Source organism: Drosophila busckii, chromosome X (genome assembly GCF_011750605.1).
Source record: "Drosophila busckii strain San Diego stock center, stock number 13000-0081.31 chromosome X, ASM1175060v1, whole genome shotgun sequence".
Taxonomy (NCBI): Eukaryota; Metazoa; Arthropoda; class Insecta; order Diptera; family Drosophilidae; genus Drosophila; species Drosophila busckii.
In genome coordinates this window covers 20,083,398-20,098,167 of record NC_046608.1, presented here as the reverse complement: position 1 = coordinate 20,098,167, position 14,770 = coordinate 20,083,398, and the positions used below count along the sequence as shown (strand labels likewise).

The following is a 14,770-nucleotide window of genomic DNA, read 5'->3' as shown; positions in this document are numbered from 1 at the left end:
CAATTTTGTTTTCTTTTTTAAGTCTTCACATTCATTAAGTGCGCGACGCTAGCTTTAATAGTTTATAGATTCTTGTTGCTCATACAGACTTTGATAATTTGTATAAGCAGCATAAACGTAATTGTAATTAAATAAATATTGTAAAATCAAAAATACACTGTCCAAAACTCTATGAGCGAATATGGAAATGCTAGCTTAGCTTAAAGTGTCACAAAGTCTCAACTACAAACTCACATTTTGAGGAGTTTAAAACAAAAATCAGCAACAACAGAAACATGCAGCAAAATGCAAACTCTTGAAACATTATTTACACAAATATTTTATATGAGTGATTTTCGAATTTTCGTTCATCATTTGTTTTCTATTTGTCAAAATTTATTGTAAGCGTAGTATGTCAGAGCTGGAAGTTGTGTTGCTTATGTTGATCATGACGCTGCTGCTGCGGACGCAGAGCGTGCAGCTGCAACAGGAGTCGCCGGAGCAGATGCCGACGCCGACGACGACGCCGACGCCGACGGCGGGCCAGAATACGAGCTCCACCCCAGTCCCCAACAAGCAGAATTTGCCGCAGCGCTGTCAATATTTGCAAGAGAATCAGGAGCTGTTGCATTTGAAGTGCCACGGACGCTATCCACTGGTGGCGTATACGAAATTTCGCGACACATTCATGAAGCAGGACGATAAGATGGCGTTGTATATGACAACGGACAAGGCGACCATAATGGTGGCACTCAAGGAGTCCGAGCTGCACGACTGCAAGAGCATCCAAGTGCTGCAGGCGAATGAGTTCTATTGCTTCGACGAGGAGGGCGGCAAGCAGGAGATCAAACTGGAGTCGGCCGCAATTTATTGCTTTCCATTTCATATTCAGGTGACGGACGATTTGATGCACGAGTGCATGATCGAGCGCACGGGCACAGTGGATGAGGATCTGGAGCGGGAAACGGTGTCCACCAAACGTGGCATTATCCATTATGCATTCCGCACGGGCGCGGCATTGCGTGCGGCAAGCAGCAGCAGCAGCTTAATGTTGTTCTTGCTGCTGCTGCTGCTGCTTTGTTGTGGCTCTGACCAAAATTAGCAATCGTTAAGTTTTATGTGCAATATGCGCATAAAGATTCATCAGCCCGAGCAACAACAATGCGCTAAATGCTGCAAGCTAAGCTGCGCTGTTGTTATTTTCTTTCTTTCATTTAAGCGCGTTTTTTTTTTTTTTTTTTTTTTTATATAAACATTATCAACAATGCAACAATCTCTGTAAATATTTAATAAAGTTGCGCAGTTTACTTTAATTGGTTAACGCCCCAAAAATATTTTATTCATTTGCTATTGTTGTTGTTGTTGTTGTTGCTTCAACATCACGTTGCAATTTGAGAGTCGGTCACCTGCATGCGCCTGTGCGTATCAATTAATGCAGATTGCGAAAAGAACAAAAAAAAAACGAACAAACGCATTGCGTTCCATTTGCATTTTTCCCATTCATCCGGTGCGCTGCCTAGGCACTTACTATATATATATATATATATATTCGTATATTTGTCTGTCAGGATTAGCGGTTCGCTGCACGGAAAGCCTTGGCGTCGTGCATTGCCCTCGGCCGACTCCGGGGGTGAGACTTGTTCCAAGTCTTTAAAGGGGCTGCTCAGACACCTCGCAAAGCTGTTGACACAACATTTGTTGTTGCATTTGCAAATATGCCGTTGTCTGGCCTCGCACAGTGGTGCCAAACACACGTAAAATGTGCGCAAATTCAAGCAAACTATTTTAACAATTCTTTAATTCAAGCTTGCATTCAAAGTTTAAATTAATTAAATAAATTATGCTTACTAATTTGCTAATTTTTATACGATTACTCTAAAGCAAAATAAATAATTTTTTTAGCTGCCAAAGCTTGACTCAAATTAGTAAATTTTATTATACGCCAAGTTTTATAAAAAAAATGTTAAGCAATATTTGTAAATATTTATAAAATAAATTTAACTGCAGGTGTTGCAAAATTTAAGTGTAATTTTGCAAAAACTTGTGCTTTGATTGAATAAAATATTAAAAAATGCATATAAAATATAAAAAATAAATTTAGCTACATCAGTTGACAAGTGTTGCAAAAATTTAAATTCAATTCGATTCAAACAACAAATGCATAGCATAGATCAACAATTTAGTTGACTAAAATATAAAAAATGCATATAAAATTTAAATCAATTTTAAATTCATATGCAGTTTAAATTAATTAAATTAATTATTTGTTAATTTTGATACGTATACGATTCATATAATAAATTTGACTACATCAATTGCCAAGTGTTGGCACAAATTTAAATTAGATTATTATTGAAGCATATAAATTAAAACAATTAAAATTCACAGCAAGTGTCTAAATTAAATGACATTAAATGATTGATTATGTTTGATTACGATAGTTGAAAAATGTCAATAAAAAATTACTAAACAACAATAGGCCAGAGTTGGCACAATTAAAACTTCAATTAGCCAGAAACCTGAGCATATAAACGATAAAATTAATTTATTTTTCTACTTTTGCCCCCTGTCCGCACCAACCTACAACGCAGACAAGTGTCGAACTGCCGCTGCAATAATTCATTCCATTTGCCAATACTCAGTCATTTCAATTTCAATTGAACGCGCAGCCCGCGGCGCAACTGCAGGCGGCAATGCGTCCTGGCGGCGGCGTCGGCACGGCTCACGCGGATGCGTCACGACATAAGCTGGTCGCAGTATATACGTCTATCAATGTAAGTACACACGTGAGTTCAAATTGAATGCCACCAGTGAGCTGCGCGCACAATAATGCGCTAACAACACGCAGCACGAAAAAAAAAAAACAAAAAAAAAAACCCACGACAACGTAAAAAAAAAAAGTCAAATGTCGCACAATTTGCATAAATGAGCAGACCCACGGGGCAGCAACAAACGGTGCCAATGCTGATGCGAATTCCTGCCACTGTTGCAAGCATGGCGACGGCAGTGCAGCTTGCTAAAGTCCATCATAAACCATAAACATAAACAATAATTAGGCTTGCAAAGTGATGCTCAAAAACGGTCTGCTGCTGCTCGCATGTGCCAGTGCAAGCTGGCTTGGCTTAAAGCAATAATAACGAAACTGATTCAAAATTAAACAACTACATTTAAGTTTACAGCGACGCGACTGCGACGAGACTGAGCGTGACATTATTAATTGGGCGCCCGCTAAAGCGTAACAAACATCTTTCGTGGATTCATGTGCCTGCTAATAAGACAGCGCGGGTAGGCGGGACGCCATACAAGAAAAACATCATTCAAAAGATAAAACAACAAAAACAGCATAACGCAGACAAAGCAAATGTGCAGTTAACTTAACGGTGTTGCGTGAAGAAATACATAAATAAAAGCTACCAAAAAAAATAAAAACAAATGCCGACACACAAAAAATAATATGCGACAATACCATGCGCCCCCCTTTTCGGCCCTTGGCCCAAACCAATCGATGCTGACTTATGAACTTTGCCTCAAGTTCTGCTTGAAACTTTACCGTTCATCACTCGCTATTGCCAGCTCACTCGCACACTTTTGTTAACAATAAAACGAGGCAGCCTTTTGTTTCATCTTTGCTGTTCGTTGACATTTGTCATGAGAAATATACAAAAAAAAAATAAATAAATTAAGGCAACAATTTCCAGGCTAAACTAAATTTAAGTTAGCGTCACTAATATAAAGCAATTTTTTATTTGCCTTTGCGCTTTGTTATAAATTATATCATCGATTTGCTGCGCTCGTTTATTCAATTGCAAAATCTGCGCCTATTTTTGGCGCATTTTTATGCAAATTTTAAGTTATGTGTTTCAAATTATTGAAAGGTCTAGACGCTAAGTTGAACTCTTAAAGGGCTACTGTCGCTAGCTACAGTGCAGCTTCGTTAATGACTAACAATGCGATTGAAGTAAGAAAAGTTTATAGCTGCTAAAATATTTGAAGCATTCTAAATTCATTTATTTGTTTTTGTTTGCAGCAGCACCAAGTATCACTAACAAGTTACTACTGTACTTATGTATATTTATTTATTAGCTAACACTAAGCTGACAAGCTCTGAGCTGTATTAAAAATAAGCTGGACTTACCATATTTCCACTTCAAGTGTCTGGCTGCAAATATATTGAAAAAAAAGCAATAAATTAATTATACGTAAGGCCATAAATTTCAAATATTAATACACTAAAAATTGTTGTCTTTTATTTTTAGTCAAAAACCAACAACGAAAATCTAATGCTTATAAATTTAGCTGCATGTAGACAATACTAATAATAAAATGTAGAAAAAATATATAAATAAATTAATAAGAAGCAAAATTAGCATTTTTTGCATTGCATTTATTGCTTATTTATTGTTTTTTAATATTTCGCTAATAATTATAATTTAATTTATTTAGCATTTTGCATGAGCAGCTTCAATTGCATTTATTGCTTATTTATTGTTTTTTAATATTATAATTTATTTAAGCGCATCTTAAACTCACTATAGGTGTTTATTTTATTTTAAAAATAAATACACAATGCAAAAAAAATGTTGGCATTTATTTTTAGTCAAAAACCAACATTAAAAACTGAATGCTTCTAATTTTAGCTATTTGTACACAATACTAATAAAATAAAATATATAAAAAAATATAAATAAATTAATTACAAGCAAAATTAGCATTCTTTTCATTGCATTTATTGCTTATTTATTGTTTTTTAAAATTTCGCTAATGATTAGAATTTAATTTATATTTGTTTATTTTATTTGTGTGCTTAGAATTTTTTTTTATTTATTAATGCCAAAGCTAAGTATGCTAAGTTTTAAATTAATACGCAGCAGCTTGCGAATTTTTTCTTTATATTTTTTGTTTTGTTGCTGCCTGTCATTAAATTCATAATCCTCGCTGCTAATTGTGGGCCAAGCTCGAGTACCTATAAAGCCGAAGAGAAGAACGCCCACTTAGGTAGCTTGATTGCTGGTGGGCGTGTGAGCAGCAACACTTGAGCGTCGAGAGCTGTGAGTGTGAATTCTAAGCAAGTGCATGTGCATGTGTATGTGTGTGTGTGTGAGGCCTTCGTAGCCTTGTTAGCACTAGCAGCTGTAGCATCATTAATTAGGCAAGCCATAACGAGGCGCAGACGACTGGAATGTGGCAAGAACGAAAGAGAGGGAAAGAGAGAGAGAGAGCGAGTCTCTCTCTCAACGCTGATAAAGTTATAAACGAAGCGTTTGCGATTAAAGTTGATTGTCAAAAAATTTGCAAACAAATGAAATATTTGCTATGTTATGATTTAGTATAGAACGTGGCCAGGTAATTGCTAACGCCACAAACTGTGGCACGGGGCCCGGTTTTGCGAGATGGCCAGGCCACCTGTAGCCAACGATTTGCCAGTTGCGCCCCGGACACTAAATCGAGTCGCTCTGTTGCATGCAACGCCTTCTTAATAGCATTTGGAAATTTGTCAATCGCTGTTGGCAGCAGCAGCAGCAGCAGCAGCGACGACGACGACGCTGCCTCGGCCCCCGTCGCTAGCGGAAGTGTAAAAATTTAAAGCTAAAGCGGTTCTGCCTCGCTCGCTTAGGTTACTGCCACACATTCGACTTGGCCAGGCCATCTAACGAAGCAATTAATTTGGCTTGCCACGTTCCTAAGCCTCAGCTGCTGCTTCTTCCGCTGCTGCAACAGCCTCTGGTTTGGCTGCTGTTGCAATTTAAGCTGATGTTGCACTAAGTGCTGCCAATGGCAGCGGCATCATTTAAATGACGAATCGAGCCAGCAGCTTCAACCGGCTAAACAACAACAAAATGCTCGTGCCACGCGCCATTTGCAGCAATTTGATATATACTGACAACTGCCTGTTAAATGTTGCAATGTTGCACAGTTGCAAGTCTGTCTAAGTACGTGCGAAGGCCATAATAATACTGTTAATTTGCTTGCTGCCAATAGCTGAAGATTGAGAGAGGGTGAGGTGAGCGGGCGAAACTCGTAATGAACTCAAGTGTTTTACTAGATTTGAAGACATTAATTGTTTCTATGCCAATAAATCTTAAAAAAAAAAACAAAAATGTTGTAAGCAAACAGTTGAAGAAAAAATTAAATTAAAAAAAAATAGTTAACAGTGAGGCTTTGTTGGCTTTATTTTTAAAAAATTATATTTTTATTTTAATAGAAAATTTGAAGAAAAAAAAAACTAAATTTAAAAAAAGTAGTTAACTATGAGCTGATCAGAAAAAATATTGTTGACCTGCATTTTATAAAATTTATATTTTTATTAAAAAAAAATTAGTTAGCTAAGAGCTGAGCAGAAAAAATATTGTTGACCCGTATTTTATAAAATTTATATTTTTATTAAAATAAAAAATTTTCAAAAAAAGAGGTCAATTGAAAAAAATTATCTTTTTGTTATAATAAAAATTTAAGAAAAATAAAACGGTCCAAAATATTTAAAAATAGTGAAGCGTCAACTAGTTCAGCTTTTGCCAAAGGGAACATTTTTTTTCACTGTTTACTAAATTACAATAATATGAATTATAATAAAATATTTTTTTGATATAGTTTATTTAAGCTTTTAGTATTAATAAATACATAACATTTAATTGGGTCAAGTCAAGTCAAAATTGAAAGCTTGCCTAAATAAATAATTGTTTAAATAAAATATGAAATATTTTTATCAAGTTTTTCTACCATTTTTTATATAACTGCAAAGAATATTTTAGCCAATTTTTATTTAAAAAATTTAGGCAATAAGTTATAAGCAGCAAAATATTGTACACTTGCTACAAACTCCCAAAAGCTTTGTTGAGCCAAAGTAAAATAAAAAAATTAGCTAAAATAAACTTCAAGTTGATTTTTGGACTTTTGAGTTTAATTCAATGCAGCTTAGCTGCTCGACAAATAGATGGACAGCATTTGATCGCAAGGGAACTGCTGAACTGCTGCCTGAAATGCCTTGTGCCCAAACAAAGGCAACAGCAGCAGCAGCTCATCTAAGCTATAGAAATACCAAACCATTTTCGTTAAGCAGCAAGAACTTCTTTTCTTTTCTTTTATAACTAACAATTTAAATGCAATGTGCGCTTGGGCTGCATATATGCGACTCATTATGCAATTCCACAGAGAGCGAGCGAGTGAAAAACTGAGAATTGTGTTAAAAAAAAAAAAGTGTAAATAAATGTGGCAACTACAAGCAGCAGCAGCAGCAGCAGCTATGATTAGCTGTAACGTGTGTAGAAACAAACAAACAACATACACATACAACTGTGTGTGTGTGTGTGTGTGTGTGTTTGTGTACATAGCCAGGTGGCAATGACAACGCAACACTTGATGCATACAACATGTCGCTTGATTACGCCATAAGCGGTAATACCAAGTTCAAGCTGCAAGCTCAGCTCAGCTCAGCTCAGAGCTCAGTGTGCGAAAGAGAGCGCGCGAACGAGACAGCGAATTACAAGAATGGTGTTAATTGTCATAAAACGAAACAAAAGAACGCTTAGCGCAAGAATTAAATAAATTGTAGCCGTGTCTCTCTCTCTTTGATGATAACACACAACACGCGGCGTTTCGAGCTTTACAATCTAATGTGAGGTGGGGTGGGTTGGGAAGTATCAGCAACTTGCTTTGTCTTTGTCACATTCTTTGCCAAAAAATTCACTACACCCCGCACTTTGATTGCTGCTGCTTTATGGCGTCATTATGCTAATAGCCAATTGTGCACTGTTTACTCGCCAAAAAAAAAACAACAAAAAAATACGTAAGCCTAACGAAATTATTGTACAACATTTACAGTTGGCGACAATTCCATTCAAATATGCGCAAACGCATATTTCATTAGCATATTACTATATACTAGCTATAGCTTTTGGATATTGATTGCTATTTGCGACGCCAGCATGACCCAATTTATTAAACAAATATTATTTACTTTGTTTTTTCCGGTTTGGCTGCGCAGAACGTTGCTTACGATATGCGCATTTACGATATTCGCACTTACGATATTCAAGTAAAGTGCTTATAAACATAAGAAGCATTTACGATATTCATGTTAAGCGATATGCTATTTTACGATATACAAATATCTGTTTTTACGCTTTGACTAAGCGAAAAGCATTTACAATATACAATTAAAATGCATGTAATAAGCTATTAAGTAAAACATATGATTTACGATATTCGTTTGAGTGATTTGCTATTTTACGATATACAAATAAACGCTTTTTACGCTTTAGCTTATGATACAGTGCGCAGAATGTCGCGTACGATATTCGCACTTCAATTAAAATACATGCGATAAGGTGCAGTAAATATAACAAATATAATTTACGATATTCGTTTGAGTAATATGCTATTTACGATATACGCATAACACAATACGTAAGCTCGTCAAAATTGCATGCAAAAGAATTGAAAAGCTTACACTTCTTTTTATTTTTGTCAGAGTTTCGACCCATTTACGACTTATCAGACAATATATGAGCTTAGCCATATGACATACGATAAGTTAACAATATAAAGGGTTTATGCCAAAATAAAACAAAAAAAGTTCAGTTGAGGGTATTATGAAGAGGCGCAGCAGCATGCCAAGGCACTCAGACAGATATTTTATGGACGATATAATAAATGACGAAACACACACACACATGTGTCCGTATGTGTGTGTGTGTGTGTGTGCAGACTAATAAAAAGCCATTAAGGCAAGTTCAGGCAGGTCATGTGACTCAGAGAAGAGACGCCGTGGTCTGTAGTCTGTGTCTGAGTCTGCGGGATCGGGATCGGAACTACCAGGCAGGCAGTCTGGCCCTGCTCTCGCTCTCGCTCTCTCACTCTCGTTGGCGGCGGCGGCGGCAGCGGCTGCTGCGTGAGGCTCATAAATCAGTGAAATTAGAAATGGCATCAGCACTAACTGCCAGCTTGGCAAATTCTTTTTTTTTTTATATACATAAATATCTTTTTTCGCCAGCTAAATGCAATTTTCAAATATTTTTCTACACGCCCCAAAGAGCGAGAGAGAGAGAGCGAGAGAGAGACAGCAATGCAGCTTGTCTGGCGTCTGGCTGCCCTTCGAATCTGCGCCACCCAATCTCCAATCTTCAACAGCAGCCTCCTTGGCTTTGGCTCTTTTGGTTTTCTTTGTTTTGGCTCTTGGCTCTTGCCTTTGCTTTGTTTCTCAGAAAGCAACTGTATTTGAAAAGGAAAAGGGAGAAACTAGTTTGCAGTGTTTTGTCTTTTTGCTCATTTTCCTTTTTTGCACACATTTTAGCTTTAAAATTCTTTTGCTTTGCCAACTCCTTTGTGCCAGGTTCTTAATTTGCATTGATTTGCTGCCTATTTTTATTGCTAGCACACATTTAAAACTTTAATACAAAAACAAAATAAAATAAAGTACTAAATCGTAAATTAAATTAAATTTAAATACAACAACAATAAAATATAACTAAAATTTAAATTGCATAAAAATAAATAAAAGAAAATTATTTAAAAAATAATTGCATACAATTTCATATATAAATAAAAAATTTAAATTTAAATGTGTATATAAATAAAGCAAATTAATTGCATATAAAAATAAATAAAATAAAAAAAATTGTATAAAAAATAATATAATATATATCGAAAAAATTGCGCTAAGAAAAACTTTTCTAGGAATAAAAAAACATTTTGCAGTTAATGAGCTTTTAAAACCTAAATGGTGAACCCCGTGCCACAAGCGCGTGTAGCATGAATCACATAGCATAGCCAGTGGCGTAGCCAAAGAGGGTTACAAGTTAAAAGTGCAAAATATCTGGAAAGTTTCAAAGTGCCGCCTACGCTAATGGCAGCAACAATATTGAAATTGTTATATTAAAGCGCTTAAATAACAATTTCTGACGCTGGGCGATAACAATAAGTTGTATGCAATTTATAATTTTATATGTAAATATCTTATCAATTGATTAGCTTTGATTGATAAGTGCGACAAAATGAATATAAAAATGTAAGCAGCAATTACAGCCAGTTTCAGTAGCAAATTTCAAAATGTGGCAAACTGTTGTGTTGCTATTGGTGGTGCTGGTGGCGGTGGTGCAAGCGCGTTCCGGCGTTGAGCTGCCGCGCATAGAATTGCAGCGAGTGAGGAATGTGAGAACACAGGAGTCGATCAATGCGGAGTGCAGACATTTGAGTGCCAAATATAATGTGATGGCTGCCAGCAGCAATCAAACCACTGAGCCACTGACCAACGATATTAATATGGAGTACTATGGCTCGATAGCCATTGGCACACCACCGCAATATTTTCAGGTTATGTTCGACACAGGCAGCTCCAATCTGTGGGTGCCCTCGTCGAATTGCTTCTCCGCCGCCTGTTTGCTGCACAATGTTTACAACTCGGCGGACTCGACAACTTATGCAAATGTTGGCACTGATATTTCATTGAGCTATGGCAAGGGCGGCATCGACGGCGTGCTGGCCTCGGATGTGCTCAACATCAGCGGCCTGATCATACCCACGCAGGTGTTTGCCGTGGCCACAAGCGAGCTGGACAGCACTTTCGATGATGCCGGCTTCGATGGCATTCTGGGCATGGGCTACCAGGCACTGGCGCAGGATAATGTAGTGCCGCCTTTTTATAATCTCGTCTCGCTGGGCTTGATACCACAGCCTGTGTTTTCATTCTATCTAATGCGCAATGAGGAGACTACACAGGGCGGCTACTTGGTGCTGGGTGGCTCCGACTCGAGCTTGTATGCCGGACCGCTCACCTATGTGCCTGTCACCAAGCAGGACTATTGGCAATTTCAGCTGGACGCTGCCTCACTTGGTGGCCAAGTGCTCTGCAGCAATTGTCAAGCTGTTGCCGACACGGGCACTTCGCTCATTGCCGCGCCCCTTGATGCCTATGAAACTATTTTGGCTACAATTGCACCAAATGGAAACTTGGATTGCAGCACCATCAACAGCTTGCCCATTCTGAAGTTAACCATTGGCGGTGGCTACTTCAATCTTGCGCCACAGAACTATGTCCTGGAAACTGATGGTATCTGCTTGCTCGGCATTGTTAGCATTAGCACGGACTTTTGGATCTTGGGCGATGTTTTCTTGGGACAATATTACTCTGAATTTGATTTGGGCAACAATCGTGTGGGCTTTGCGCCCATTTCAGGCGGACACTGTCCCAACTCAGCGTCAAGAGCGAGCTTCTTCTTATTCTAGTAGCCTTTAAATATTAATTTTTTTTTTGAGTGCAATGTTTTTTAAAGTTTGTTTTGTGTATTGTATAAAAATTAAGTGATTAATTATATTTTGTGTGTCTAAAAAATGTATTTACTTGTGCTAAAATATATAAATAAATAATTTAAAAATTTTTGTAACTTACTCTGAGCAGTAGAAATATAACAAATAATTTGAAACCCTGCAAAAAAATATTTTAAATATTAAAAAAAATAAGCAATGTATTGGAAATGCAGAAAAAATATTTAGAAGCATATAAAAAGTATTTAGATAATTATGCAAACAAATTAAATATTTTATATATGCAAGAGAAAAAAACATGCATTTTATTTAATTAAATAACGCTAGAAAAAATATTTTAAATATTAAAAAAACAAGAAATGTATTGGAAATGCAGAAAAAAATATTTTATATAACTATGCATAAATTTAAATATTTTATATACTCAAGAAGAGAAAAACAAATGCATTCTTGAAAGAAGAAAATAATCATTAATAATAATCCTAGAAAAAATTTTTTAAATATGATATTAAAAAAAGAAATGTATTGGAAATGCAGTAACTAATTTAGGGATATATAAAAATTATTTTATAAAACAAGAAAATAAAAAAAAAACATTTTTGCAAGCAAAAAATCATTAAGAGCGTTAAAAAAATATTTTGAAAAATTTATTCAAGCATATTTAATTTATTCGAATTAATAACGCAAGCTAAGCCTACATAGATATAGCAACCGTTAGATTTAGCCGCCAAAGAGCAGAAGCTTCTACGAAATTGTGTTATCAACTGATTTGAAATGAATAATGTGAAACACTTAGGCAAATAATTAGCTTAGTGCGCATTTGAAGAAATCAAAAGCCACCAGCTGAGCGCGCAAATGATGACTGATGCAGCTGCTGGCAACTTGTCATTGACGCATTCGTGCGATTCACACACTGCAGAGCAAGCGTAGCGGACAGACAGACGGACAGGCAGTTGGTAAATTATGCTAGCTGTTTGCCACAGTTGATAGCAATCCGGTAGCTGTGGCTATGGCCAACATGGGTGTCTGTGTGTCGTATACGTAATGTGCGCTAGTAAAGCTTGGCATTAATTGCATTCGCATTGCTTTGCTCAATTAATCTGCATGATAATCGTATTAATTGCCTGTCTTCAAGCTGCTGCTGCGCTGCTGCTGCTGCTGCTGCTTCGTTTGCTTTTGGGCAATCAAAATGCAAGACACTGCCGCGAAAGCGAAAAGTTCTAAGCGCAGTTAAAACTTAAACCCAATGCCTTACATAGCCAAAGTCCAACAATCAGCAGCAGCAGCAGAAGCGCTAGGCAATGGCAGCACTTCTGCTGCTTGTTTGGCTTGGATCGAAGGCCGAACAGCTGCGGCAACGAACTTTGCAAGAACTAGCAGCAAAAAAAGGAATCACAGTTGGGCCCCACAACAGAAGACCAAAGCATAATAAAATAAATGAAGAACAGGATACTGGAAATTCCGGTTTCTCTTTTTTTAGTTTTAGTTTTAGTTTTTCTTTCTCACTCACACTGTCTTATTATTGCTAAACTATGCTACAGTTTTGTATAAAATGTGTGCCTGTGTTGGCTGCTAAAAAATTCAAAACATAAAAAATATTTAAAATAAAATGCAAGCAATAATAAATTGCAATTGCACTTATAGCAAAATATATATATACAAGCTTAATAAATTAGTATATTAAATAATTAATACTAACCTAATAAAATTGTCACAAGACAGATTGTAAATAAAAAATTAAAAAAAAACAAAACTTAATAAAAAGCAATAAAATAAATATTTTACTAGCAGGCAGCAAATAAAAAAAAAAATTATATATGTATAAAGCGAAATAAAATGCAAAATAAAATTAAAATAATTTTTAAAAATAAAATAAACTAAAATAATCAATGCGCAAATTAGGCGCAGCTTAAATAAAATAATAATAAAGATTACTCAGAATCTAAAAATAAAAATATTAATAAGTTTATGCTTAAAAAATTTATATAATATTAAACTTTGTTTTTTGTCATTTTGCCTTTATATTTTATTAATCATTTTATTTTTGCATTGCGCCGCTGCTTATCTGAAAATTGCATAGATTTTTTATTATTGATTTATTTTTATTCGTTTTTCAATCAACGTCTAATGCCGGCAACTGGCCCAGAGCAGAAACAGGAATTTTTTCGCTGCTCTGCGCGCATGAAACAAGTGGGAGCTAGTTTACAATTGGCTGCAAATATATATATATATATATATATATATATAATGCTAGTAGCTGCTGCTAGGCTCGCAGCCTTGCTGCTTGCTGTCTCTGTTTAACAAGTTGCTGGTTCTTTTGCTTTGCTTGGCATGGGCCAGGCCAGGCCGTGACTTGTGTTTGTTGCCCATGTCTCTCTGTTTGTTTGTTTGTTGCAGTCGCTGTGGCTTGGCTATTTTTATACAAAAAAAAAAAGGATACACACAGCTGCAAAGTGTATGAGAGGCGACCGCCTAATGTGCGGGCCCGTTGGGTGGAAACAATTTTTTTCTTTTTTTCTGCGCTTTTAATTGAAACTGGTTTTTGGACATTGGCCATGGCCATGGCCAGTGCCATCTAACAGGCTGTGGCTTGCCTGCAGTTTATTGATTGCTCTGGGTCTGTGGGCAAGCGCCCTACGCACCAAACAAAATAACAGCAACTACTCAAGATTCGCTGCTCTAACAATTAGCCTATTTGACTATCTAATTTGAAATTGACAAAATTTATGTGCTACAGTTTCGCAAGCTGGCTATGCTAATTAGCCAAGCGCTTTTCAATTAATTGACAGCCGCACACACTTGTTGCAGCCTCTAATGGAAAATTGTTAGCACTTGACATTCGCTTGCAGCATCGTTTGCATAAATGAACCAAAAATGCCAATGCCAATGGCAATGCCGCCGCTGCTGATGCTAACAAGCAAATCTAATTAAAGCCAATTTTATATTTGCACGCTAGGCTGTGGCTGTGGCGCTCTTTGATCTTGTTACAGTTTAAGTGCCACATTTTATTGCAAAGGCGACAAATTGTAGTTTGGCCTCCGCTTGTTTTCAAACTAATGCATTTTTAAGTGCCATGCTGATAATTTCTATTAAGCATTATTTATTGCAGAATTGCAAGCAGCAGCAGCAGCAGCAGCTACAGCAGCGAAATTTAGCAATTTGAGTTTAGATATATAGATCAAAGACGTCGCCGCTGTGGCCAACTGTAAAAGCAAAGAAAAAATTCGTTTTGCTGCTGCTGCTGCTTCAAGAAATTAATTGCATTATTCACTAAATTTAATAACAAATTTCAACTAAAGCTGCGAAATTAATAAAATTAATTAATATATAAACATTAAACTGCTTTAATTCAAGCAGTTATATTTTAATATTCTTCAGCTAGTTTGTTATTAATATTGCTTGTTATATCAAATGAAGAATATTGCAGCGAATCATAAACAGTTCAATTCAAAATATGCTTAGCTTCAATTTTGTGCAATTATTAATAAACCTAAAAATATTATTTATCAATTTAATAATAAACCAAAGATTG

General features: G+C 36.2%; 2 protein-coding genes across 2 annotated transcripts; both read left to right on the top strand.

Annotated features, from left to right (window-relative positions):
* Window positions 1-295: 295 nt before the first annotated feature.
* On the top strand, window positions 296-1,203 carry LOC108606027. Its single transcript, XM_017995854.2, has one exon. It carries the CDS (start codon window positions 392-394, stop codon window positions 1,079-1,081), a length of 690 nt encoding a protein of 229 aa, XP_017851343.1. The 5' UTR covers window positions 296-391; the 3' UTR covers window positions 1,082-1,203.
* Window positions 1,204-10,023: 8,820 nt separating this feature from the next.
* Window positions 10,024-11,221, top strand: LOC108605094 (lysosomal aspartic protease). The gene has a single exon (XM_017994659.1). It carries the CDS (start codon window positions 10,024-10,026, stop codon window positions 11,197-11,199), a length of 1,176 nt encoding a protein of 391 aa, XP_017850148.1. The 3' UTR covers window positions 11,200-11,221.
* The last annotated feature ends 3,549 nt before the right edge of the window (window positions 11,222-14,770 follow it).

Excerpts from the sequence above, each read along its gene's own strand:
- LOC108606027 (XM_017995854.2), top strand. The coding sequence starts at position 392 with ATGTCAGAGCTGGAAGTTGTGTTGCTTATGTTGATCATGACGCTGCTG.
- LOC108605094 (XM_017994659.1), top strand. The coding sequence starts at position 10,024 with ATGTGGCAAACTGTTGTGTTGCTATTGGTGGTGCTGGTGGCGGTGGTG.